Source organism: Branchiostoma belcheri, unplaced genomic scaffold (assembly GCF_001625305.1).
Source record: "Branchiostoma belcheri isolate BF01 breed outbred unplaced genomic scaffold, Haploidv18h27 scaffold3, whole genome shotgun sequence".
Lineage (NCBI taxonomy): Eukaryota > Metazoa > Chordata > Leptocardii > Amphioxiformes > Branchiostomatidae > Branchiostoma > Branchiostoma belcheri.
The window spans coordinates 3,274,117-3,301,594 of NW_017803909.1; the positions used below are offsets into that span (position 1 = coordinate 3,274,117).

A 27,478-nucleotide genomic window follows, 5' to 3' on the forward strand; every position below is an offset into this window, starting at 1 on the left:
TACGTGCAAAAACGTGGACAAACGTAGGGCATCCGTGCGTGGTGAGTACCACCTCCGTACGGAATCCTACGGATTTGGGAGCACGCAGACACGCCATAGAAATTTAAGTGCATGTAAAACTTTTTATACGTGCGGTCTGCGGATTCAACAACCGTGCGTGCGAGTACGAGCGAGGTGCATGCCCCGTACGTGCCGTGCAGAAGAAGCACGTGTGAGTACGGCCTCCTTACGGTAAAGTTGTAATCGCACAGAGATCGTACGTTGTAAGCACGTACAACTCACTTACCACTTGCGCAACGTACAATGCACGCAACCGCTCACGGCCAGACGTGGCGTGCAGACCACACTCTTACACCTTGCGTAACCGTGCGAGTGACGTGCGTCGACGCCACTCCTTCCCCACGTTTTCAGAAAAAACGTAGCAGACGTAGCCTCCCAAGAAACGTACGGTCAAAAAGCACGTACGGCGGGTTGTGACCAAGGCTTTACTGTACCAGGCTGCAAATTGTATCCTTTTATGTTGTGCACATGATGTAAATGAAGGTGGGCTTGAAATGTGGGGCTTGGATCTTATTTTGTGTTGGCGAGGTGCTTTGATCATTGCAATCTTTCATCTTTGACCATACATGCACAGTCATATATGAGGGCCTGCATGGGGGGTCCCGACAATGCTCCACGCTAAATTTTGAGAGCGGGCTACATATTATGCCGAATTCAAGAAGCCTCCCCCATTACGCTTTATGATAAATTCTGGGTAGCTACAACACAATACATAAAATAAAACAGCAAATTAAACTCTATGCAAAATGCGCCAATTACGTTGAATTAGATAGGTCTGTCTATGCTCTACACAGAAAAATTTAAATGGCCGATTACGCTCTATGAAAAAGGGCATGCGGGACCCCATATATGTTTATCTCATCTCTGTTTTAAAGGGATCGTTGCATTATTTAGCCACTGGCAGAGTCTGCACTTTTAGATGAAACGTTTGGCTACCACAGGCAGTGTTTTCTGTGTGGTATATTAGGTGCAGGTGCCGTGGGTCTGAACCAATACTTGTGTTTGTTGGGGAAGGGTTTACAGTATAAGAGCCACAGGAAACAGCTTTGCTTGGAACAAACATTGTACTAATGACCTCTCTGATCTCTGTAATATAAACCCCTGTAGCATGGTGATTGCTGGGGGTGTGATTTAATCAGACTATCCTCCCCCTACAGGATAGCTTAATTAATACAGCAGCTAAGGTGTAAGGAGGAATTATGTTCCTGTTGAAGGAAGTAGACATTCAGGTCAATAAACACAATGTGATACAAAATCCTCTTTCCGTACCGAAAAGAAAAACAACTTTACTTGTAGAAATCTGGGAATAAAAAGTCTACACATTATTAGCAAAGGAGGGGGGCAATATCAAAGGAAATTGATTGTGGGTGGTTGTTCTCTGTCCGTTTACAAAACCTGCGGCTTTACAAGCTGATTATGACAACCATTTTCATGAGTAAGCACACCTGCAGCTAGGCAATGGGGGTATGGGCAATTCTGTTTGAAATTGGGATTTGTTTGACACAAATCCTAAATGATCAAAGAACTGGTTGGTATTGTATATTGTACATAACACATCGTGCTTACTTACTAAAAAAATTGGGAATCCATTAAATTTGTTGTTGACATAAAAATGAACAATTGCTGGAGAAGTCACCTGTGATATCATCAATGCTATATCACACTTGATAGACAGTTGTTTCACGCCACAAGTAGATAATTGAATAAAACATTCTTATCTTATTGGTTCAGTAGTTAAAGGATTGGGCCTTCAAACACAGAAGCCTTCCTCTCTTATAATGTTGTTACTATGTCAGTGATACCATCGCTATGAAGAATAGACACATGTACCTATTAGTGTAAGGTAATGGTGATTAAGTGATAGTTTTGGGTTTCTTCTAATCTGTACTTTGAAACCTATTCTGCAGAACTTTCTCATCCCAGGTGAACATGATACAGGCAGTCTGGTGTTCAGAAAAACACTTTTTAAACAGTTAAAGCACAGATAAAAGTCGTCTTGCTTATCGTCTCAGGTACTCTGCTCCCTGTAAAAACAACTGACAGCACTCAATGTCTTAGATGGACTTAAGGTGCCTCAAGAAACTGTGGTGTTACTAAGGAAACTGCATGATAAAGACACCAGTAGAGCAGATGTGAGGAAGATGAAATGAGGCATGGTTCACCTCACGTGACCTTTCTTCCTGTCCTAAACTAGGTGCTGACAGCTAGTAGTACCTCAGGGAGTGTGGCTGTGGTTAATAGGACTGCCTTTTGCATGTGTGCATCTATGGGATCCTGTGCTCTACTTGACTGACCATGTCCTGGGTTAATCTTGTTATCCTGGTTGACAACATTTATTTATATATGACTAGGCAGGACTAGCCTGGGTACCATCCTACTTGTATGCCAGGGCTCCCACACTTCTAAGTTCTTAGGGAAGCGAGTGTGGGAGCCCCGGCATACAAGTAGGATGGTACCCAGGCTAAGGCAGGACAGCCATTGAGCAAATCTATTTTTTGACCTCTTCACCTGTCCGTGTCCAGCAATTGCTGAAGGAAGGGATCTAAGATTTCAGACTAGGAGATTAAAATAATCGTGTGAGGGTGCCAATCCAACTCTCATGGCCTGCATTAACTTTTCCTGTTATGTTGTGAACCTTTTGTTGAAAGGGACCGAAAGGAATAATAAAGTACATATAAAATTTTGATGGCAAATCCACATTACTCCATATTTTTTTCAGGACTGAATCAGCATATCCCAGCAACATCAGAACAACGGCTGGATGACCAGCTTATGAGGTTTATGGAGGAACATGGATACAGTGGAGCCAGCCTTGGTGTTGTAAAGGAGGGGAAACTAGTCTACATGAAGGTATGTGGATGAAACAGATTTTACCTTACTTGCATGACACTGCATTTAGTTAGCAAGCAGTGTATCTTACCACCAAAAACGAGTCTTCAATTTTTCATCCATGCAACATACAATGTACATGTGTCCAGAATCATTCTCAGAACTCCTTTTCTCAAACTTCCTCAGTAGAATTGTGCACTTTTTTGTCTGACTGAGGAAGTTCAATATTTCAGGCACATGGAGAGACCAGCCCCACCCCGCCCTTCCCCATCTCCAGTGTGTGTGATGTGCTGACTGCTGCAGCAGTGATGAGGCTGGTGGAGGAGGACAGAGTCGGGCTGCAGGACAGGGTGTTTGGACCAGACGGGATCCTCCGGTTCCCTGCAGCTCAGGACCTGCAGCTGTATGACCCCAGGATCCTGGACATAACAGTACTGCACCTGATGCACCATACTGCAGGTACAGTCAGTACTTATTGTCATTATCATGTTGTGTGGAAGTCTTTGATAGCATTTACTATACAAGCTTCAGTGATAACAAAATCAAGTACCTAATATACTTGGTAAAATAGATTTTATTGCAATCTACTTGCAGTCTTTTGTGTATGATATTTCATTTTGTCTTTCATCCAAACAGGTTGGGAAAACAAGAAAAGGTCAACACAATTCCATCTAGCTCCATCGCTTCATCTGTCATCCCACCCAAATGACTCCAAGGTCACATCAGATGTAGGTGACCTGGCTGACCAGTTGGTGCAGGTTGTCCAGCCCAGCTCCCTTGACCTCACGGCTGACCCAGGGACCAGGTACCACCTGTCTGACAAGGATGAGCCGCTCCTTAGGAAGGTGATCGAGACCACCTCAGGACAGACCTACAAAGACTTTGTTTCCAAACAAGTCCTTGAGCCACTTGGTATGTGGGCTACTCAGCTGAGACCAGGCCAGACCACAAAGTCTCAGAAGAAACTCCTGTTTGAAGAGGGTGAAATTCTTGTGGACAGAGATACCTCAGAACTGATGGCTACAACTGAGACCTGGTATTCAACCGTACCAGACCTGCTGCACCTTGTACAAGCAGTTCGAGGATACACATCTTCAGGACTCCTCAAGAAAGAAACTGTAAAGAGGATGCTAGAGAAGCCTGAGTTGCCCATGCCACAGCATGTTGAGATGTGGCATGGTGCTGGCATGCAGGTGAACAACAATGGCACCTGGTGGAAGGGAGGGGGTAGTGAAGGGGTGCATGTCATGATGTTCTGTGATGGGCAGTATAGATTGACTAGAAATCAAAACATTGCTTTGTATGGGCATGCTGACCACCCTGAAAAGCAGGGAGTATGCTGGGTAATCTGTCTCCATGGCAACAACCCAATCAGCCCACCAATCAGGAGGCAGTTAGCCAACATGATACACACATGTACCACTGAACTGCCAGAGAAAGACTTGTTCATTCAGGGCTACACAGACATGGTCACTGAGCTGAAATCAGGCAAGCTGGTAGCACTGAAACATGGAATACCAGACGATCACATGAAAGCATACTTGAATGGTGTACACAGTTTAGGCTACGAGGTACAGTGGGTCAGTGCTTACAATGTCCAGAACAAGGCACATTTTGCTGTGATTCTCAGAAAGCATAAGAATGGGACTTCTCAAATGGTAGGATTGTATCCATCTAAGAAACAGCTCTCAAAGGCTGTGAGTGAGTTAGAGACAAAGGGATACCATGTAGACTTCCTGACCAGCTATACCGGTGAGTCGTGTCATGAAGTCTGCTATATTGTCACTTTTGTTCACAAGCCTGCCCAAGACCTTCAGCAGACTAAAGTCAAGTGGGAGAAAACCTTAGACAAGTATGAGGATGATAGGACAGATAAGATAACAGCAGGGTATGTCATCAGTATGCAGAGTGTAGTATCAGTGCATGACCAACTCTACTTGTCTTACATACTTGAGAAACAGAAGGATGTCTCAAAGACTGCTGTGTACACAAGGCTAACCCTCTCTGAGCTTCAGACAGCTATACATACCAATGGCTTGTCTCAGAAGACATTGGCTCATCTGGATCCTTATAAAACAAGTGATGGCACAAGGTTCTCTGCTGTTTTTAACACAAACAGGTACGGCAAATGGACTTTTCATGGAAAGTTAACCAAAGAGTTGTTGAAGCAAGAGATGGGAAGGAGTGCCAGACTTGGCTATGAACCTAGTATCTTTGTTGGGTATGAAGAAGAAGGGGAGATATATTATGCTGTTATGTGGATTCTGCCCCAGTGATTCTAACAATAGAACTAGAAAGGCCGACATTTGCTTGAGAGCAAATGCAGCAGATGGCTTCACCCTATCCCCCATACCGAAAATGGATCCATCCTACGATGGCTGCCAATAGTCTACACCCCCATGCAGAAATGGAACCTTCCAATGCCGGAAATAGCCAAAAAGCCCTATTTTACATAACTTTAAAGTGGTGTATGTCAAAAGCGTGAATGGCATTCTTTGGACATGTGTCCAAGGTAACCCCATACCGAATTTCAGGTCATTCAGATTTAATATTAGGGCACAGGAGCCAAAAATGTACATTTTGGGTCCGAAAATAGCCAAAAAGCCTTATTTTTCCCAATTTTAAAGTGGTGTATGTCAATAGCTTGAATGATTTTTTGTAGACATATGTCCAAGGTATCCCCATACCAAATTTCAGGTCATTTGGTTTTAGTACCTGGGAACCAGATCTCAAAATGTATATTTTTTGCCTGAAAATGGCCAAAAAACCCAAATAAAACAATTTTTCAAAAAAATGAAAAAAACGCGTCGGGGTATTTGCCCACTCTACCTTCATGCCAAATTTCGTGTTATTTGGCCGGAAAATGGCAGAGATGAATCCATTTAAAGAAATGGCAGGAGAAGAAGAAGAAACATGAGGGAACACAATATGTCTTCACCACTTTGTGGTGAAGCCATAAATATGTTATATACTGTACCTTTGGGAATGGGCCAGAGAGATGTACATTAAATGATGTATTATGGGGTCATGGACAATAGGTAAACCCAGAATGACAGTAATGTAAATAGTGTTTGTGTTCATTTTGAATGGTAGTTGTCCAGTCCAAGTTCTGGTACTACAGACAGTATTTTCTGATCACAACAGTGATTGCTTGGCAGTTGAAAATCTGTATCCTACTCTTTGTTGTTTTTTTATGGAATAAAGATGCTGTGCTGTCATCAACAATCTGTGATGTTTTGTAGGAGTACTGGTCTTACAGTCATAGCTGTAACTTAGGATTACTTCGAGTAAGCTGAATCACACCATACATGAGCAGTGATGCTGATATGCTGAAAACCAGTCAATCTAAAGACACAGAGGTAAAGTTAGTAGTAAGGTGATCAGGGTTTATCCTGATGACAAGGTAACTACATAATTATGGGTTCACCACACCACGAAGTGGTGGTGAACCCATATTGCTTTTTCTGATGTTTCTTCTCCTTCTCCTCCTCCTTCTCCTCCTCCTGCCATATCTTTAAATGGATTCAGCTTCTTCATTTTAGGGCCTAAGGTCCTGAAATTTGGTATGGAGGTACAGTGGGCAAATACCCCTAGGCGTTTTTTAAATTTTTGTGATACAGGCTTTTAGAATGGTTTTATTTGAGTTTTTTGGCTGTGTTATAGCAAATGTATTACTGTGTTAGTGTGCCGTGTTTACCATGAGTCATCGCAATGGAATGTAGGGCATCAACCAATAGGCATGCAGCTTTCCTCTATACTTCTTGCTGATTGGCTGTTGGGATTTAACTTGATTAACACCCGCACAGAGCATTTCCACCTGCACAGAGCATTTCTTGCTGATTGGCTGTTGGGATTTAACTTGATTAACACCTGCACAGAGCATTTCCATACTGACAGTATGTCTTTATTCAAGTGTTTTGGTAGGTATTTCAAGCTTTTCTGCTCCAGCATTGGAATGCGGGGCATGAACGTTTTTTATTTATTTTGAAAATCAACAGTTTGCATTATGCAATTAAAAATCCTAACCAATAAAGTAGGGAATAGCTATCCAACTGTTGTTTTAGTTGTATGTTACTTCATATTATAGTTATATCAATGTAATTAAAACTAAATCATTGTTTTCCCTTGTGTTTCTCATTCTTTCCCTGCCATGTGGTAAAATGTGGTGAACCCATCGCTGTATTTCCTCCAAAGCAAATATTGGCCTTTCTAGTTCTTTTACCTATCTGCCAGCATAATGAATGCCTAGCCGGCGTACTAATTATTAGAAGACGAACTTTTCTCCAAAACTTTTAGAAAAGTTTACCAGTACCGAGTGTATCTGTTTAGTAGTGACCCCTATCGATCACCGTCTGAATTGCACCCGCGCCTGCACGGTCCGTATCTTGACCGTTACCAACTTGCAACAGTGACCTCCATCGTAATGTAGTGCTTGCAATGTGTCCAAGACATTTCCCATGCATAATTGCTTATCATAGTTTTACAATAATCGCTCATATCGATCAATAAAAGCGATACGAAGTGTTGACCTATATATACTACAGTAGGTCCACACTTCATAGCTATATAAGTCAACTATACATTACAATTCCTCCCTAAAGAACTGCATATCTAATGAACAAAACAACAAATCACATAATATCAAACTATAACACAAAACATGCCTTTTTACCTCCGATCACACAGATTTGAAGCACAAGCGTGTCGGAGCACGCGGTCAGGTCTGTCACTTCCGGATTTGGGATGGAAGGGAACACTGATTCTGTAGGGGGAGATTTAGCTTCAAATGAAGTAAGTGCGGTATCTTTTTACCCCCTAAAACATTAGATTGAATTATATATATAAAATGAATTTTTTTGTCTCTATTTCCTTTGAAACGTATTCTTAGAAACAAAATTTATTCACCAAGTCTATATAGTAATTTGCCCCCCTATTTATTTAATATAATGATCTGGTGTGAAAGGTCATGTTACCCAACATAACGTTTTTGGAAGTCAGTGTTGCAGTGGGACTCGGTTCTGTGCTCATTTTAGTGCACCTTCTGTATCTGTATCAGTATAGCCGGTATAACCGCCTTTCGGCGTAACACACCAGCTTCGCAGGCACGCGGCGCGGCGGCAGCTGGCGGCGGCAGCTGGCACCTTTGGCGGAGAAGTCGGAAAGAATTACAGGAAGGCAGTCACATTCAACCAAGGACAATGGGGTCTCGCGTGTTGATAGGTTTGTTCGTTAGTTAGCTAACCATTTTGATCCTTTCAGTTGTCATGGGACTTGTCATTGAGCTAGTCCATGTCCATGGCAACTTCGATTTGTCACAGTGTAACGTTGCATAATATTACAATTTACAAACATTGTATTATGTTTTCTTGTTCTTGTCGTAAATGACTTTGTCCATACAATAAGGCACATAACTTCCATTATCATCATCATAACTTTAATGTATTATATTTGCCACATACTGTAGTAGCTGGTAGCTGAAGTTTTAATAGAATGGCATAGTATTATAATAAGCAATATGACATTCATTCAACTGCTTTTCAGGTGGAGGTAGTGGGTTCATAGGGACAGCCCTCAGGAAGATGTTAGAGCATCGAGGTTTCCAGGTGACACTCATCTCTCGCACACCTGGCAAGGACAAGATCACCTGGGTCGGTAACTCTCATCACAAACCTTGATTTTTTCAACTCAGATTAAAGTCGTAGGATTACAATTTATGTCATCTGTCACTACACTACCATTTTGTTAAGGAACAGATTTTTTGTTGGAGATGATTTTGGAAGATGTTGAAATTTATCTTGGAACATGTTACTTGATATTTTCTACAGGATGAAGTGAAGAAAACAGGCCTGCCTGACTGCCATGCTGTTGTGGGAATGCAGGGTGCAAACATTCTAAACATATTCAGGAGGTAAAAAGCTACTAGTATCTTACTTTCTAATCCTGTTGTTCAATTAAGTTAATTCATAGACCTGTGCTACACTTTTAGATTTGGGTTGACTATCTATAGCTTAGTGTTGCTAAAAGTTAGGAAACAAAAGGAACTTGGAACATATTGATTATACATTGTATATTTTGATGGTGATTGTATTTGCTTTGAAGTTACTTTGCCCAAATTTTTTACCAAGCCCAAATTATCAAGCCCAAATTACTTTGCCCGAACCACAATGTTTAAGCACCACTCGTTATCATATGTTCGCTTTACCACAAAGGAATGCAATAGCATTCACACTCACTCACTATTTGATTATTTTGCTGCTGTTGTTCCTGTCACCATATCATTATTTTAAGTTATTTTGTCAACACAAGTGGATGTTGCAATCATTCTTTCATTTATCTTATGCATCTTTTACAAGATGGACAGATGGCTTTAAGAAAGAAGTGTGGGACAGCAGAGTGGAGACGACCAAGACTCTAGCCCAGGCCATCAGCGAGTCCAGCAATCCTCCCAAGGTCTGGGTGTCCTTCTCTGGAGTAGGTAAGTACAACAGTTCTACAGTTTGTCTACAAGGCCTGTGTTTGACTAACTCTAAACAAAGCCATAGTATAGTAACACAGGGGGGCCTGCATCCCCTTTTTTGTAAGGCGTAATCAGGCCTTTTTAGTCTTCGTAATCTGTAGGCAGCCTCCCCAAAAATCAACGTAATTCATAATAGTACATTAGCCACAAAGCGTAAAGTCATAATCAGCTCTGAGACTTTAACATAATTCGTAATCGACGTCAAAAATTTTGCAGGTCCTAACACAGGTCTGTATTTGAGTGAGGAAAGTTCAGAGTAGAAACATTCAGTTCAGAGGTTTCAAACCTTGGAACCAATAGCAAAACAGCAACCAATTCAAAATTGTGATGTTGTCAAACATCTTAACTGAATTTAGATGGTTTAACACAAGAAAGCCAAAAGAGCATGAAAGCCAAAAGAGCATGAAATAATTTTCATACACTATTCTTCCTAAGACAATAACCCTTTTAAATCTCTTCCATCCTGCCCAGGATACTACAAGCCCAGTTATGTGTATGACTATGATGAGGACAGCCCTGGAGGAGACTTTGACTACCTCTCACAGTTGGCCACAGCATGGGAGGAGGCAGCAAAACTACCAGCTCAGAACACAAACACCAGAGAGGTCATCATCAGATCAGGTGTGCAACTCTTAAAAAAAGTTTTTTTTTCAACCAGAACTATTGCTGCTGTCCCTGAAAAAGCTTGCCTTCTTCCATGGTAATTTATGAATGTACTTAATTGTCTTGCTGTATGCCTTCACAGGTGTTGTTCTTGGCCGGGATGGTGGTGCCATCAAGCAGATGTACTTCTCCTTCTGGTTTGGTTCAGGAGGAGTGATAGGTGACGGAATGCAGTTCTTCCCGTGGATCCACATCAATGACCTTACCAGGCTCGTCGTACATGCTATTGAGGATGAAAAGGTCTCAGGAATCCTGAATGGTGTGGCACCAGAGACTGTCACAAACTGGGACTTCACAAAAGAGTTCAACACAAACCTGAAGAGACCAGGCTTCTTCCCACTGCCAAGGCCTGTTGTCAACTTTGCTCTAGGAGAGGAGAGGGCAAAGATGCTGACTGAGGGGCAGGCAGTTGTCCCAAAGCGCACATTGGAGTCTGGATTCAGCTTCAACTTCCCCAAGCTAAAGATGGCATTAGATAATATATTTTCCTACAGAAAAGGGTTCTGGTCATATTGACGTGTTGGTATCACTTAAGTAGGAAAATGACAAGCTATACCATATACTAGTACAATAGTTTTATGAATTAAAAAATCAGCTGCAATGTTGTAAATGCACAGATGTTGCACAAGACCTTTTTTTGATTTCGAAGTGTTACCTCCTTTCACCTAGTGTATGGTTATAGCAAGGAGAAACCTCATTGGGTATAGAAAATAAAGACTTCCTTTGAATCCCTGTTTGAATCTTTCTTGTATCCTGTGTTCATTGCTTTCCAGCATTTCATTATCATTTCCCTCATAGTCATAGCTCACAAGAGTCTCATATCTTTTAACTTCAAGGATATATACAAATGGACACTTACACTTGCTCTTATTACATTTATTAAAGACTACAGGATACAAGTACAAAAAATGTACTGCAAATACAGGCTTGGGAAGTAAGAGCAAAGTCAACCTTTTATAATGTTGAATATATAGAATAAACATATTTTTGGGTTTATACATTCTACTTGTGTATGAAATACTGCTACATGTATAATTCTGACAGGTAGACTATGCCGTCATCACTATAGCAAGACTGATACTATTTGTGAATATACAATGAACCAACAAATAGAATCAGTAGCAATGATTCACATCAATGATTCACAATGATGCTAGTTGGACTTAACATGTTGATTCTCACTCTCGGGAAAATAAACCTGGCAGTTTTATTTCACACACATTCAAATCAGAGAATGAGAAAAAAAGACTTTACTGTACCGGGTACTTAAGGAAATATCAAAAGTTATGGTGTTAGCAGATAGGCAAAGAAAAAACTATTGAATAGAATTCGTTGTGGCCTTGGGAGATGTCACCAAGAGCAAATCAGTCAGTCATCTCTCTCGTCCATGCTGATCAACCCATAGAGTACTCTGGGCACGAGATTAACCGATGACGTCAGGATTGCCACGAGTCGGGCGAGATTTGCGGGAGTGTCAGATATAAACCTCCGCTACAAACAATATAGTGCATGGTTCAACCGACACTGTCCGCTCAATAAACCTCAGCAAAGGATATCTTTCAAAAGAATTAGGCACCACGCTGATATTAGATACCTCTGGTGTGATATCTTGTCTGTTTGAATTCGGGAATTCGTGTAAGCCTGTCGGTAGGAGGTGTGCGCCTGTGTGCACAGGTGGGCAGTGATCAGGCCAGGTGGCCGCCATCTTGGATTTCATGGAGAGTTACCCCAGTGGACGTAGGGCGAATTTCTTCTGATTTTGGACGTTTCTCACTACAGGTGAGTACTCCCACTGCAGCCGATGAACACATAACAGTACAGAGTAGACACAGAATATTCTCATGTGTTATTAACAGGGCATTTGGTGATGTGATTGCAAATTTCCTGTCAGCGGAACTTCGTGCTCACTGCCTCGTCAGTCCTGGTGTGAGCTCTGACATATATGAGCCATTCAAACATGCGGTTGGCGAATGATTTTACATCCTAACGATGACACAGTCATCTAATCTTTGAAGATTAGGATCTTGTGATCATATTACGTCAATGATAAGGCCCGTGTGTACTGCGACTCCCTTATAAATGGTATACATGTGGTAAACATCCTTGCGTCCGGAACACCGGTAGGTAGGTGGTTTTCTACCTGAACCATTATCACACCTTTACGTCACCTGCATACCGCACTTCCTCGTCAAGAAACCATAGGAAGCAAGGCGCGCAAATTTATGTTTCTAAAGTTCACGAAAAGTCCTAGTTATCTCTGTGGCCTTTGAAAACTGGTACATCACATGATCAGTCATTTTATTTGGCGTAGACTAGCAGAGCCTTGCCAAAGGTGGTCTTCTGACGTTTTAGTAGGCCTGGGTCAATGCCCCACCCCTCCCCCTTTGGCAAAATCATGGTTTATAAATTTATGCCCTTCGGGATGGTACTTCACACTAACAAGGATGGAGTTTTCAGGAATTATAGGAAGGATAACATAAGAAACCAATCTTCATGTCTCAGTTTAGTCAGATTGAAAGTCAATGGTAATGTCTTCTGCATGTACATGTAAGTTGTACTTTGGTGATGCGCATGGAAGATCAGAGTCCACTGGTGTACAAAATAAATACGCTTGACCATTGATGTCTAACACTTCTTTTGAAATGAAAACTCTAGTTCTTTCAGAGCTGTTGTCAATGAGACAGCTGCAATCCAACAGTTTGATCGGTAGCGGCACTACTAGGGAACATAATATTTTGCCTCTCTAACATCAAAGGTTATAAATGCAGCTGCAGAGAACATCAGATGGAATTGAAATCTTGGCAGGCATTATTTGTTTACTCAGTGACTCTGAGTTCTCATTTCAGGAAACATTTAGAAACAGATTTGGGGAAAGGAATGGGGCAGACTTCAAGAGACCAACAAGTAATTGTCGGGAAGTCATGTAAAGAATGCCAGCGAAAGACTTTATGTTTTGAATAATATAAAGCAACACCAAGAATGCGAGAGGGCAAAGTCAAACCAGATAAGCATAATTCATAATTTATTAATTTTTGTTTGGGCTCTCAGCTTCAATGTGTTGGATATTTGTTGCATCTACTGATCTAGTACAAATACAGACAGGAAGATTATAAGATGATAGTTTTACTTGAATGTGAACTACAGAGACAATTGAGGAACAGTGAACAGTATACTTAAGAATGATAAAATATTCATAGGGACATGACACAGGTATACCAATATAATACAAAGTGATGGGAAAGCAGGTCAGCTTATCCCCAAGATGATATAGGCTTGATGTTAACCATTCCCCTAATGGAAAATTAAACTGCCAATTTATTTTCTACATGCGCAGCTGCCAGCTTCATGACCTCTTTACAAAACAAAATGATTGAATCATTATAGTACAGATTGAGCCTCTTGGTATAACATTCTGGTCCGGAACACAGGTCAAAAACTATCATTATTCATATAGAATTTAAAGTAAATTGCATTCATAGGGTGATATAGTTCTAAAACAGTCTTCAGAGAAAAATTTGTACAGCTTAAACTTAAAGTTAGAATTAAGAATTCAAATTCTCAGATTTGAAATGGAAGAAATTTGTTCAAGCAACACCTGTTCAACTCATAAATATGTATATATCTTGTTGCAACGTAGAAAAAAATCAATGCCTCTTGAACCTTATAGAATTGCATGTTGAGTCGTTTGACATGGTGGTCATACATGGCATGTTAATGGTTCTGTATAGTCTGTATGTACCTATGACATTCTCAATGTAAACGGTAAATACCAAAATTGTCAGTGACATATAACATGCAGTCACTTGACGCCAGTTTATCATTGAACTACAGCAGTTGAAATGTCAATAGAGATTACCTTGTAGGCTTATAATGATGTCATGGGTATTTACAGTTGTATATATCAATGTACATGTATTATACAAAGCGAATAGAAATATACTTGTGCTACAGTATTTTATACTGGACCTAGTAATAATGGCACTGGCACAGGCACTGTGCAATAATGCCAAAGTAACATGTTTCAATATTATGGAATTGTTTTTGAAAGCCACTTTACTTCTGTGGTTCAAATGGCCCTTGAAACTGCAATAAGAGGGCGAGAATAAAATGAAGGCCTTGATGAAAACACCTTAATGGACAGATACACCCCTGCAGGGTGCTTTGAAAACGCATCCCAGACATTGATTAATATCTCACTCGAGTGCAAATTTGCCTGACTTATGTGTGCCGCATACCGTCATAACCTCCTTTATGGGTCCTCAGATGTTTCTGCCTTTGAGGCTTCCTGCCATACGTTAAAATGTCTTGTGTTTTTCCTTGGCCCCCATTAGTGATGTTCAACAGCCAATTGCCACAGCACGGGTCCAGTAGAGCAGAAAGCAAAGAAGAAAATTGAACAGCTGTGACTCAAGTAGAATATTGCGGGAGAAATTAGTCGAAAATGAGGCCCAATGGGGCTTGGTTTGTTGTAAGTTCCATTCAAAGACTAATTACGACATCAATAAACTTAACCTGAGGCTGCAGGTAGAGTGATAATGAAGTGACTGCATCATACATTATATAAACTAGATTAGGCAAAAACTTGTTTTTCTTGTGGAAGGTAGTCTGAAGGGAAGGGTAACAGTCCCTTGACAACGATGTTACTAGGCTTGGCTTATATATAATCTTTAGAATGAACTTGAACTATATTCTGATAGATGTGTGGCAGCTCTGGACTCTGAACTTTGAGGTAGATAGATGATGCTTTTATCCTCATCCCTGCTGAGGTAACTGTACAGTAATACTAATAGGTTTGGGGCCAGATTTTCCCTAGGCACTACAATTTCAATACGACATTTTGTGTTTGAAGATAAGAAAATCATTTAAACACATAATCCACAATGGTCAAATTTATTGCAATTGCTTTGAACTAGTCAATGTGTATTGATTATATCCCTGGAGGAAAGTTGTGATGTGCCTGATGGTATGTTATCAGGTCATTATTTTGAGAATTTTTGACCATGACGTAACTTCGTTTGAATGTTGATCTATGGTGATGCAAGGTAAAGATTGATGTAAAACCATCTGTATAATGAATTTTGTTTATGTTGGTATAATATTCCATATGTTGATTTATGTATTGAAGCCATGTTGATTTTTGATCATATTCCTGACTGTTTTGCAGAAAAACGGGTAACCTGCCCCCATGAGTCAGCTACTGGGTAAGGGCTGCAAATCAGACGGCTTCCTGGCTGTTTGGATAATTTAAATGAGTGTCTCACAATATTTGAAGTGGCTAGAAAATTTTTGTTATTTTGCTGCATTGTAAAACCTTAAAACTGATAGTAATATAGTGTTAAAATGTGGAATACAAAAAAAATTACATTGCTTATTCAAGTTATTGTATAACTCCCATAACATCATCATATCCTGCTCACACCTGCTAAGGTAAGGTATGCCAACTTGTTTACAGTAAATAGATGGTAGTACACAGGGTTTGATGATGTCACTAAAATTGTAGACCAGAAAAAAGGAAGTTGATATTTCTTTGGATAAAATCTCAGAAAATGTTATATCTTGCAAGTCACTTCAAAAGTTATGATGCATTCCTTTAAATAAGTACCAGTAACAAAATCCTTTTGTGAATAATCCTTCAGTTTTACCTCTATGTTAGGTGGAGGTGTTTCTTCTTCTTTCCTGTGTCAGTTTCCTCTCCTTTGCTATTTAGGTTGCTCTTAACTAATACAACTTGTTCTGTTGGCTAGCAGCAAATGGAGTAAAGCTCAACATATGTCTGTCTTTTATTACAAGGGTCAATGCCATAATCTGTAGTCTTCCTGTACATTTGTTTATTGTGGGTGGAGTCAAGTCTATGGTTATTGATGCCAATAAGCTCATCTTCATGTTTCATGGCGTATGATAGATTTATTCATCTCTGAACTCTTTAAAAATCATGTAATTGCTGCCACTTTCAATGCCTTTTCATATAAGTTATAACCTTTTCTGTTTTAAGCTTCTTCTTGTACAGTACTTAATCATCTTTTTCTGCAGCGTGATTGAATAAGTGTAATCATCAGCGTCCTATGTCCTGTGTGTCCACAGAAAAGTTGACAATGCCGGCGCCGGCTAAGCTGCGCGACCTGATCCGGCAGATCCGATCAGTCCGCACCCAGGCGGAGGAGAGGGCCGTGATCGAGAAGGAGTGTGCCAACATCCGTGGCATGTTCCGAGACGAGGACAACACCTATCGCTGCCGTAACGTGGCCAAGCTACTGTACATCCACATGCTGGGGTATCCCGCACATTTTGGACAGGTGTGTTGGTATTTCTGATGAAAAAAATAGCACGATTCACTTGAAGTTCATTACTAGTGTTGAAGTCTGTACGATATACATTTTTGTAAGAGTTTAGGTTTTTTTTTACTATGTATTATTTGTCTTCTCTTATGATATTGCACCTGTTGAAGAGAATTATTATAACAATAGTAGGTTCATATTTTATATTCATGTATATAAAAACTGAAAAGCTGTAACACTGAAATGAAAAGCTGGCACATGTCAAAAAAATTTGATTCCTAGAGGTACATGAAGGAGTTAACTTTCAACATTTCTCTTTTTAGCTGGAGTGCTTGAAGCTGATCGCCTCCCCCAGATTCACAGACAAGCGGATTGGCTACCTTGGCGCAGCTCTCCTGCTGGACGAGAGACAAGATGTTCACCTGCTGGTCACCAACAGCCTCAAGAAGTCAGTTTTGTGACGTACTTACTTACTACTAAGTAGCATTGTTCATATTGAGTGGAGGATTTTAGAGTATACATGGTAGATCTGGAGTGAAGGATTTTGTGCAAGAATTGGTAAACATTACAGGCTAGGTAGACCTTTGTGGGCAACTTACACGAGAATCTGTATACTAGAGCCTAAATTTAGGAAGGCCATTCTTCTTGAAGTTACAACACAGGCAAAACCCCAACAATGCTGAAAGGAGTGCTATACACTGTTTTCTAACAATAAATTTTATTCGAATGAAAGCTCATCTCAAATATGTTTTATGACCTGTTTTGTAGTGACCTGAACCACAACACCCAGTTTGTGGTGGGGCTGGCGCTCGGCACCCTGGGAAACATCTGCTCGGTTGAGATGAGCAGGGACTTGGCAGGAGAAGTGGAGAAACTTCTGAAGTCGTCCAATGCTTACATCAAGAAGAAGGTAACATTTCTGTGCTTCACCTTATCCTACTTTAGGCTCATACAAATGACAACATTGCATTAAAACTAAAGGCAACAAATAGAGGATTCTATAGAGAAATATACCATAAAGAAATGACTATTTTTTTACAATCTCAATGTTTAGCAGTACACCCAACAAAAACACCATACATGTAACTTTATATCATAACTGAAAGGAAAGCTTTTAGTTTACAATAAGAATCTATGGCTTGGATAGAGGTTTGAGACAACATGATTTGAAAAGTTATGTGCTGCAATGATACACGGTACATCTTGTTACAGGCTGCTCTGTGTGCAGTTCGCATCATAAGGAAGGTGCCAGAGTTGATGGAGATGTTCTTACCAGCCACAAAGAACCTGCTGAATGAGAAAAACCATGGTGAGATATACGTAGCATTCAAATATCATTTAGGATTTGTGTCTAATGATGTTAAAAAAACGGGAAAGCCATTTCTGCATTTGTGATGTAATGCCCTTCGTTTGTAAAAGGCAAAGAAGTACATGTAAATCAGAACAACTTAAGAGTGATAGAAGAAAAAAGTCTTAACAATGAAGTACCAGGCCTGAATCAAAGTTGTGAGTAGTTAATAAGAAAGCTACATTGTAAGCCACATTAGATCCCTGTTGCTTAACTTTTAGGTGTCCTGCTGACAGCAGTGTGCCTGATCACAGAGATGTGTGACAAGAGCCCAGATGCTCTGGCTCACTTTAGGAAGGTAAGACATAATAATCATCCATTTATATGTCACATAGTACCTAGTCTGCCCATTTAACTGCCGTATACTCAAAAAACAAATACTCAAATACTACCTTCAGTGAGTTGAAGTTTTGGTGTCTTGATTGAGAAAGAATCATCGTGATTGATATGATCAATGGTAAATGTTCATATCTGCACAAAAAAGTTAAACCTCGCTTGTCAAATGGATCTATTGTTGAAAACTGCTCTCGATACATCTGTTCATGACTTGGAAAAAAAAGAAATTTGCACTTATTTGTTTTCCTTCTGAAGTCTTTGCTGTCTAATGCATTCACTTCTTGAAGGCACTTACAACAGTCTTGTATGTCTGTATGCCAATTCAACATTGTCTTGTAGTTGATAGTGTAGCCATGTTTGGTAGACTAGACGTTATTTGATGTCATATCATGTCTCTATGACTGCAACAGGTAATTGCATGTGTATGTATTTTCTACTAGATTTCACAAGATAAGAATGTTATTCTTGCACGCAACAGAAATTGCTGATCAGTAAAATCTGGCTTCTATATCACTGAATGTGTTGATGATGACCATACCTTGTGGAATATCTCTGCATGCTTTGAGATGTTCAGTGAAAAAGAAATTGTCAAGTATGCATGATGGAAGCCTAGCATAGTGGCCTGCTTGGTGCTTGTAACTTCTATATTGCTTGGCTGTTGTACTATATTCCACCATCATGCGTTTGTGTTGTATACCAAGTCAACATGATCACTTTTAAATTGTTTCATGACTAATGTGCCTAATTTTTCTTTGCATGTAAAATTCAAGCAGAATAAGGTATGTTCTTCCATCATGACTTCTCGCACTCTTGTGTGGATGTCTCTTAGTACTTCTAGTGGCTGTGGTGGGTGGTCTTGTCCCTGTCATCCTCTGTAAAACTGGATAGAAGAGAAGCAGTAAATGCAAGAATGCATGCAACGTATACACTGCTGATTCAGATGGAACACTCATTGCATGCAGATATGCTGCACAATCAACACATTGCTACTGATGAAATATGGACTCTGAGTGTCATGAAATGTTGCATGCTGTTGAGCAGTCATTGTATCAAACATTGTAACAGTTATGGATTCCTTCATTTTTGTTTCTAATCACTTGAGTCACTTCGTTTCATGTCTTTCAAAACAATTTGTTTCTGTTTTGTAGGCAATTCTTAACTTCTTTTTCCCACTTTTCTTTGCTATGCTGTCATAATCTTTCATTACATAGAGTCAATGTTTTATACATCACTTTTTTGTTTGGATTTCTTGTGTACTAGATAGAATGTTTTTTTTTCCATATTTTAATGGTCCTTGATGGTTGTTTGCCTGAATTTATTATTTTCGTGGAATGTGGAGACTGTGTAATAAGGCCACTATTTCTCTTGCAGATGGTCCCACAGCTGGTGCGAATCCTAAAGAACCTCATCATGGCAGGGTACTCCCCAGAACATGATGTGTCCGGAGTCAGCGATCCATTCTTACAAGTAAGGATGTCTGAACTATGTCTGTACAAATTGATGAAGGAGCATGTGTTTTACTTAGGTTTCACTACAAATACCTTTTTTTTTTGTAAAGCGTAAAACCACTGTATAGATTTGCTAAACCTTTTACACTTAGTCACAGTATGGATAACAAATGTGTTGTAAATGGTTTAGCTGTTGTGGTATGTTAAATATTGCAATGTCTTATCAGTTCCCTGTAAAATGTGAAAATTCTCCCTACCTTGCTAGGTGAGGATATTGCGGTTGCTAAGGCTTCTGGGGAAGAATGACAGTGAAGCAAGTGAAGCCATGAATGATATTTTGGCACAGGTAAGTCAGCATTTTTTTTTACCTTTTGGAGGACTTTTTGTGAATTGAAGTATGATATGTTCTCATTCTCATATGTTTTGTTAGAAATAGGTAATAAGACATGTTATATTTTTCCAGGTTGCCACCAATACAGAGACCACAAAGAATGTTGGGAATTCAATCCTGTATGAAACAGTACTCACTATCATGGACATCAAATCAGAGAGTGGGCTTAGGGTAAGACAAGCAAAACCAGTACATTTTTAATTACACTTCTTGCTCCATCATTGTTTGTTTTTTTCACTCTTAACTCTGTGAATGTGTAGCAGTTGTTGTGGTCTAGACCTAGTTTTTAGCCTACCATCATCTGTCTTGTTTGAAATGTTCTATTCTGTTACTTCCAGGTTCTAGCTGTAAATATTTTGGGAAGATTCCTGTTGAACAATGACAAGAACATAAGGTAAGCATAATTCATTCACGATGTTGCTTCTGTCCTTTGATTTCAAGCTCATTTCTTGCATTAACTTTCTCGACACAGTCTAACCAACCATCATAACTTCTGACCATTCTGTTCAGATATGTAGCCCTGAACTCCTTGTTGAAGACAGTGCAGACAGACTTGAATGCTGTCCAGAGGCACAGAAGCACGATAGTGGATTGTCTGAAGGACCCTGACATCTCCATTAGAAAGTAAGTAGCATAAAATTGTCAAGTCTTGAAATCAGTGAAAAAAAGGTCTGATCTTTGTATGGTGTTTTTTTTGTAGTGCATTTTACTAGTTGTTAATTAATTGTTTATCATTGTACACTACTCAGACGAGCAATGGAGTTGAGCTTTGCACTGGTGAACAGCAACAATGTACGAGGGATGATGAAAGAGCTTATTTTCTTCTTGGAGAAGGCTGACGCCATCTTTAAAGTAGACTGTACTTCTAACATCTGCATAGCTGCCGACAAGTAAGTAAAACATTCTGTGTCTTATAATATGTATCACATATGTGTCAAAATATCTAGTAGATAATAGCTCCAGAGTTATTACTTTTATGTAATACACTGTTACATATGTAAATGCGACATGTATTTGACTCTGACTCTATTTGTTTCAGATATGCTCCCAACAAAAGGTGGCACATAGACACTATGTTGAAGGTTCTGTCAACAGTAAGTACATTAGCACAGTATTTAGACTATAGTATACTCCAAAGGGAACAATTAAAGAGAATCTTGAAGGATCATATAGTATCAAGATGTACAAGTGCATTCCAAGAATATTCTCATTTTGAATTGTATACTTGTGACAAAAGTCTACATGTGGTGTTGTTATGTTGCCCAGGCCGGTAGCTATGTGAGAGACGATGTGATTGCACACATGATCTCCCTTGTGTCAGAGGCCTCAACACTACAGGCGTACACAGTACAGCAACTCTTCAGGGCTATCCAGGAGGACATCACACAGGTGAGGAGTCATCTTGTAATAGTGCAATGTCCTACTTTCAAACTGTCAGCAAGCACCACCATGTTCCTCAGATATGCAGACAGTTTTCATGTTGGATGTCATGGAATTTTTCAACTTTGTTCCAGCAGCACACAGTCACTTATCACTATACATGGAGAATTTTGTACAGAAGTTTTGTGGTCGGCAGGTTGGAAAATGCCTTGAATATCATGAATATTTAGTTGAAAAAGTGCAGACTCAAGTGACTAAAAGAAGCCAAGTACATATATTGCTCCGCCTTACACATGCATGTATTTGCCAACACCGTGTTCTGGATATTTCCTATACAGCAACCTCTGGTCCAGGTGTCCTCCTGGTGTGTCGGGGAGTATGGAGACCTCCTCATGTCAGGACAGGTGGAGGAGGAGGAACCTCTTCAGGTCAGATCCTAGCTTAGGGAATGTGTCTTTAAGTCTTGCCATTATCTTCCTCTAGGATGGGGTGAAGCTTTCAACAATTGTTGCCTTAGGAAGGCTTCTGTCACAGGTGTAAGTAGTATACATGTAGGTTTCATTGGCAGGTAGAATATTACTTTAGAAGGATCAGCAAATGTGGTCATCACAGGAAAAATCTTTGTCTCATGCAAGTGTACCATTGTAATGTTCCTGGCAATCATTCAAACTTAGATATTTGTTGGCAGTGTTCACATGTTGTATATGATTAATGAAAGTAAAGGTCTATGTGATTGTATAAGTCATTCAATTAGGTAATATGGTAATATGTACATAAGGAGTGACCAAGACCTTTCGCCATGCAGGTCACGGAAGACGAGGTTTTAGACACGCTGGAGAAAGTCTTGAACAGTTCTGGTTCGACGGCTGTCACAAAATCCTTCACACTGACTGCAGTCATGAAGCTCAGCACACGCTTTACACAGACAATACCGTAAGTTCTGTACCTCATCTCTTATGAAATTATGTGTTTGCTGATAAAGAGTTGAATTTACAGTAAAGAAGTACAAAGGTGTATGTCATGAGGAAAATACACTCAGAGCTATCATGCTAACAGTGAAAATAAAATATAGGAGTTTGAGAGGCTTTTATCATTCCAAAGCTAGAAAACTGGTCATTAGATGTTCACTGTTATTATTCCTTTTATTGTCAACCCACCTGTGATTTCTCTTCCTTTAGGCGAATCCAAGCCTTAATGGACCAGTTTGGCAGCAGTGTGGACATGGAGTTACAGCAACGTTCTGTAGAATTTGCCAAACTCTTCAAGTCTTATGATCACATGCGGTATGGCACATAAACTTTCAGAAACTATGAAGTCTTGTCACATTTCTTAACTTCCTTTTGCCCCTCTTTAATGTATTACATGTATGTGCGAAGACCGAGTGGTGCAGTACATTAACAATGCTCTTGGCAGCTCTCCTGATTGTTCAAGCTCTCATCTTTAGCCTGCTGTTCCTCCCTCAGGTCTGGTCTCCTGGAGAGAATGCCACCATTAGATGCCAAGGTAGGAAGTAAAGGCGATGGAGAGGAAGCAAACACAAATGGAGAGACCACAGCAGTGTCACCTCCTGCTAGCCCTGCCGTGAAACAGGAAGAGGTCAGTGTTGTAATCAAAGTAATGTTTGACACAAGAAATAGCTTTATTGTTATTGTTATTGGGTAAATAGCTTTATTGTTATTGTTATTGGGTGGGCCAACTACTTTCATTGCAGCCAACGGCTGAATTGTGAGGAGCTTACAATTATTGGGCTTAATCGCAAGGGTCTGGAGCGGCTGCCATTCGGCGCTAACTCAGGTTACTGAGTACGATCCCAAGTGCAGCCTTAGAACTGTAAGGTTTGAATCACTCATACCGGGAAGGTCCCCTACTCTTTTGATAAGTGTGGTGAATTCTTTAATGTGCGTGGGGTGTGGCTCTCCCCAAACTCAGGACCTCCATTTAACGTGAGCTTGATATTCTTGTGAACAACCTGCTGATGGTGTAACATATGCTAAGACTGCATTTTTTGTGTCCATCCTACAGGGTAATGCATTGCTGGACTTGTTAGGAGGAGGACCGAGCCCTGCCCCAGTCATCCCACAGATGGAGAAGCCTGCAGCACCTCCTGCTGCCAGTAATGACCTGCTGGGAGATCTGCTGGGCCTGGACCTGTCCTCACCTGCTGCAGGTTAGTGTGTCTTCCTCCTTGGACTGAACAGAACTTTGTACAGCACGTCGGCAGAACGTACTGCACCTGTGCTCAACCTGTAATGTATTGTGCATAGCACTTCAGGAAAATGTCTGAAATAAGATCGTATTCGCGTATATAAGGTTAACATCCCGGCTGTAGTTTCCAAATGTTGTGTCAGGAAAGATCCTCTGCAACAGGCAAAATTCTCATTCAAACATCCAACGAAAATTGTGAGAAATCGGGTTTTCACGCAGGCGCAGTACGTTCTGCCGACGTGCTACTTCAAACACTGTGCTGATGTAACCAATGGCTGTAGAAATGTATTCTCAATGTATTACGCAAATGACGTGTAATGGAACTACAAGTCTTACAAAAGTTTTAATTTGGTGCTCTCTTCAGGTCCAGCTCCCATGGTCCCTGGTATGACCGCTCCTCAGCCCCAGATGGACATGCTGGGAGGTCTGATGGACGGTGTCGCTGCACAACCAGCTGTGCAAATGTCTGCCAACAACCTAGGTAACTATTACAACAGCTATTCTCTTATTAATTGAATTACATGTATTACAACAGCTACTAGTACTCTCCTATTAATTTACCTGCTAACTTTGATGAACAGCCAGAATCAATCCATTACTTGTATCATGTAGGTAACAGGATATTGACCAGTCTGTGTTGTGTGTCCAGGTATCCCATCACTAACAGCGTATGAAAAGAATGGGCTGAAGATCAGCTTCAGTTTCCAGCGGGACAACAGCAATGCTAACGTAGTCATCATCACCCTGACAGCCACCAACAGTACGGATGCACCCATGAATGAGTTTGTGTTCCAGGCTGCCGTTCCAAAGGTCTGTGTCATTACCTTTGCTGAAAAAGGTTATGTTTTCAGCAACTTTTCCCAAATCCATTTCACAACATATCTGATATGATGAAACAAGTTTGAACTGCAATAGCCAACACAACAAACTGGACTCACCCAAATTTTTGACTGTACAACTCCAGTCTTTGTCAAGGAATGAGCAATCCACCGCTTCCATGACGTGACTCCGTGAGTAGTAAATTATAGGTTGTAGAAAGTCTGTGGTTCCCCCGTCTCTGTTAAAGGGATTCCTTATTCCTTGACAAAGACTGGAGTTGTACAGTCAAAAATTTGGGTCCAATTTTTTGTGTTGGCTATTGCAGTTCAAACTTGTTTCATAATGACTTCTACCAACACAGATGAACTTTTAAGATAATATCTGAAATAAATAGGAGGAAATTGTTAAGCTAACTTTTTTCCTGTATTGCTCCCAACCAGACATTCCAGCTTCAGCTCCAGTCCCCATCTGGTAGTGTGGTGCCTCCATCTAACATGGGAGTAGTCACACAGGTCATCAAGATCCTCAACCCACAGAAAGTGAGTAGCATTGTATTGTGATGATGTATGCTATCTGAAGTCATGAAAAAGTTGAGGTAAAGAGCTAAAAGAAAGCTGCTGCACAGTATTCCTAAGTCTGCTACTGTTTTCTTTGAAAACTGTCAGACCGCTTCCATGAACTTGAAAACTATACTCTTTGGTTGGCATTAGACAAATACCTAGCTGTATTTGTCCCTTGTGTTTCATCATTCGTAGCGATGGGAAGATGACAGACTCGAGACGGGATTCGACCGGTTTCGACTTTAATTCAGTCTTTATCAAGAATGTCCCTTGTGTTTCAGTAACAATATCTGTGTTTATCACTGTTTCTGACATGTTTGTTTTCTTTCCTAGGCACCAATCAGGATGAGAATAAAGTTGACGTACAACTACAAGGGTACTGATGTCAATGACATGGGAGAAGTGAACAGCTTCCCAGCTGCCCTGTGGCAATGACCCTAGCCTTACTGTAGTGTAATGGTACTGTATTGATATGGGTGGTAGACATATTGACACAGTACATGTGTATTGTTAGTTTGTTAACATGCTTGTAGACTCTGCACTCAATCAAAAGGGTTTTGCCATGCATTGTCTGGACGTGTGGCAGACTCCAGGAAAAAAAGCCTTCAGTGATTACCGGTATCTTCTCTTAGAAATTGTATAAAATTTGTACAGAGAAAAATCGTAGGTGCCGAGGAGCATTCAAAAGCTATGGTGTAGAGGTTGATAAAACAATTGGATAATGTATTGATGATTAGTGTGGGAGGACACTGTGCAATGGAGCATATTAACAGGCTAACAGGAGTCTGTCACCTTAAACCATAGATAAGTCATTAGTATGCAAAGTCCAATAGGCCTTTAAAGATCCACTCAAATTGTGAATAATATGTGATCCATACATCTACCTTATGGCAAAAATATATGCTTGGTTCCATCTTTAACTTGGAAGCTTCCTTTTGCAGCTTCTTTAGCTTAGAAGCTTCTTTTGCCCTATCTTGAGTTCTGTGAACATGGCATAGGTTTGCTGGTAGATGATGGGCATTTTCTATAAGCACAACAGCTATGACCTGTGCTAGATGTCTTTCAAATAGAAAAAAGTAACCATGGGAGACGAACTGTGAAAAATGTCTAGGAAAATCCTGCTGCATCATTTCCTTCGGTAACAGTAGTGGGGTGATGCCAAATTGAAGTAATTATGGGCTTAGAAGCAAAGACAAATGTTTCAGGATATTTTAAGAAAAGCAAAAAGATGAGTTTGATGTACAGCATTTATAACAGCACAGAACTTAAACAATTTCACTGGTGATTGAAAGAAGAAATTGACCAGTGTATGTGGTCAAACAAAAATTTTGATAGCAACTGCTCAGTTTCTGTAAATATCTGTTGAATATTTGAGGCAAAGAAACTGAAATGGCTAAGTTTGTGTTATGTGTATCCCATGCTACATGTACTTGTATTGTTAGTTTCTATCTTTCTATACATCTAATCAAGATGAGCAGAATCATTTAATGGGAGAGCCACGTATATTATATCATCTATCTCATGTGTTCCAGTTCTTTGTTAAATAGTACTACATGTAGTACTCACTGCTGCAGCATGCACACATTGAAGTATTCTAATCAAAAGCCACCAGTCAATTTAGGGACAAGGAAGGGTTGTGGGGAGAGAAGCTAAATTGAAGAGATAAACAAAGTTTTGAAGTGTTGGATGGAACAGAAAAGGACCATAGTTTAGTATAGAATAACATGAAAAATTAAATTCTTGAGTTAAACCAAAATATTTTCTCCCAAACCCACGATCCTTTCTGATTCTTCCCCTACAAAGATGTGCCATTCTTACTTTTTTCACCACCCCTGAAGAGCAAGTAGTTTTTGTGTAGACAGGAAATGTCAGTCTTCTTTATAACATTTTGTTTTTGCAGTAACTGTGGAAAGGGATGCTATTATCTGACATTAGGTGGGCAAATTAAACTCCAACCATTGTATTATATTATAATGAAAGCAACAGATTTCCAGTAAGCTTTTTATAAATGTAACAAAGCAGGTGGAAGTGTGGAGCATTATTGTATCAGATTTATGTTTTATACAATAACGGGACATGCAGCCTGCCATATTCTGCAGTTTTTGTATAGGGCTTTCCATGTGGATGGCACAATAGTATCATGTTGAGTGCACTGAGGTCTTTGGATGCTTCCTTCATTAAGAGCACAGTCAAGAACCTGCTGTCAAAGCTAAAACACTTTCTTGTAGAATGGCCAGAAAAAGTCTCAATAAAAATTGCTTTGCACATGCTAACTCATCTCATGACACAAGGCAATGATTACCCAGTAATTAACAAAAATTACACCACTCAAGAGTAGAATTAAATATAGGAATATTTCTGAAGGAAATGACAGCAGAACGTAGGGCTTTGATTGATATTTCTGCAGCAAAGTGCTCCCTTGTCAGCCTGGCATTTCAGTTGTGTACTGTCTTGTGTGTGGTGAGGAGTTAGCAGTGGTGGAGTCCTGATGTACATGTAGCTGCGATGGGGACACAAGCCCTTCATGGTGGGAGGACCTATTTTCTGTATGTACCAATGAATTCAGATAATAGAAACAAATTTGTAGCCATTTCAAATAAGCTACAATTAAAATGAATATCATGAAGATGATGCTTTGTCTCTTTCT

The 27,478-nt window shown here is 40.1% G+C and overlaps 4 protein-coding genes across 6 annotated transcripts in view; 3 read left to right on the forward strand and 1 right to left on the reverse strand.

Moving 5' to 3' along the window:
- Positions 1-6,091, forward strand: part of LOC109473775 — an 11,755-nt gene extending 5,664 nt beyond the window's left edge. The window contains exons 2-5 of the mRNA XM_019773833.1: positions 2,780-2,910; positions 3,123-3,348; positions 3,526-5,179; positions 5,849-6,091. Of these exons, the coding sequence (XP_019629392.1) occupies positions 2,780-2,910; positions 3,123-3,348; positions 3,526-5,165 (1,997 nt within the window). The 3' untranslated portion in view covers positions 5,166-5,179; positions 5,849-6,091. The remainder of the gene's footprint in view (positions 1-2,779; positions 2,911-3,122; positions 3,349-3,525; positions 5,180-5,848) is intronic.
- The window catches only part of LOC109473778 (uncharacterized protein C8orf59 homolog), a 14,293-nt gene extending 6,656 nt beyond the window's left edge, over positions 1-7,637 (reverse strand). Inside the window, exon 1 of the mRNA XM_019773836.1 lies at positions 7,562-7,637. The gene's annotated coding sequence lies outside the window, so the exon portion shown is untranslated. The remainder of the gene's footprint in view (positions 1-7,561) is intronic.
- Positions 7,638-8,032: 395 nt separating this feature from the next.
- On the forward strand, positions 8,033-10,797 carry LOC109473777 (epimerase family protein SDR39U1-like). The gene is made up of 6 exons (XM_019773835.1): positions 8,033-8,109; positions 8,431-8,537; positions 8,715-8,797; positions 9,243-9,364; positions 9,878-10,027; positions 10,152-10,797. Exons 1-6 carry the CDS (start codon positions 8,088-8,090, stop codon positions 10,583-10,585), a joined length of 918 nt encoding a protein of 305 aa, XP_019629394.1. The 5' UTR covers positions 8,033-8,087; the 3' UTR covers positions 10,586-10,797.
- A 902-nt stretch (positions 10,798-11,699) lies between these two features.
- LOC109473830 (AP-1 complex subunit gamma-1-like) lies at positions 11,700-26,977 on the forward strand. 3 transcript variants are annotated; one of them, XM_019773928.1, is made up of 25 exons: positions 11,700-11,848; positions 15,234-15,270; positions 16,151-16,362; positions 16,668-16,792; positions 17,113-17,254; positions 17,557-17,653; positions 17,914-17,990; positions 18,802-18,807; positions 19,400-19,495; positions 19,742-19,822; positions 19,940-20,038; positions 20,206-20,261; positions 20,378-20,491; positions 20,617-20,757; positions 20,907-20,961; positions 21,134-21,256; positions 21,586-21,675; positions 22,053-22,180; positions 22,426-22,530; positions 22,711-22,843; positions 23,270-23,414; positions 23,817-23,933; positions 24,102-24,262; positions 24,712-24,810; positions 25,165-26,977. In XM_019773928.1, the coding sequence occupies exons 2-25, from the start codon at positions 15,255-15,257 to the stop codon at positions 25,264-25,266; spliced, it is 2,520 nt and encodes an 839-aa protein (XP_019629487.1). In that variant the 5' UTR covers positions 11,700-11,848; positions 15,234-15,254; the 3' UTR covers positions 25,267-26,977. The 3 variants fall into 3 exon arrangements, with proteins under 3 accessions (XP_019629487.1, XP_019629488.1, XP_019629486.1); XM_019773927.1 differs by having other exon boundaries at positions 11,702-11,848; positions 18,799-18,807; XM_019773929.1 differs by lacking the exon at positions 18,802-18,807.
- Positions 26,978-27,478: the final 501 nt, after the last annotated feature.

Excerpts from the sequence above, each read along its gene's own strand:
- LOC109473777 (XM_019773835.1), top strand. The coding sequence starts at position 8,088 with ATGGGGTCTCGCGTGTTGATAG. Across the intron at positions 8,110-8,430 it reads GGGGTCTCGCGTGTTGATAG|GTGGAGGTAGTGGGTTCATA; the intron begins GTTTGTTCGTTA and ends ACTGCTTTTCAG. Across the intron at positions 8,798-9,242 it reads ATTCTAAACATATTCAGGAG|ATGGACAGATGGCTTTAAGA; the intron begins GTAAAAAGCTAC and ends ATCTTTTACAAG.
- LOC109473830 (XM_019773927.1), top strand. Across the intron at positions 20,758-20,906 it reads ATCTGCATAGCTGCCGACAA|ATATGCTCCCAACAAAAGGT; the intron begins GTAAGTAAAACA and ends TATTTGTTTCAG. Across the intron at positions 21,257-21,585 it reads TCCAGGAGGACATCACACAG|CAACCTCTGGTCCAGGTGTC; the intron begins GTGAGGAGTCAT and ends TTTCCTATACAG.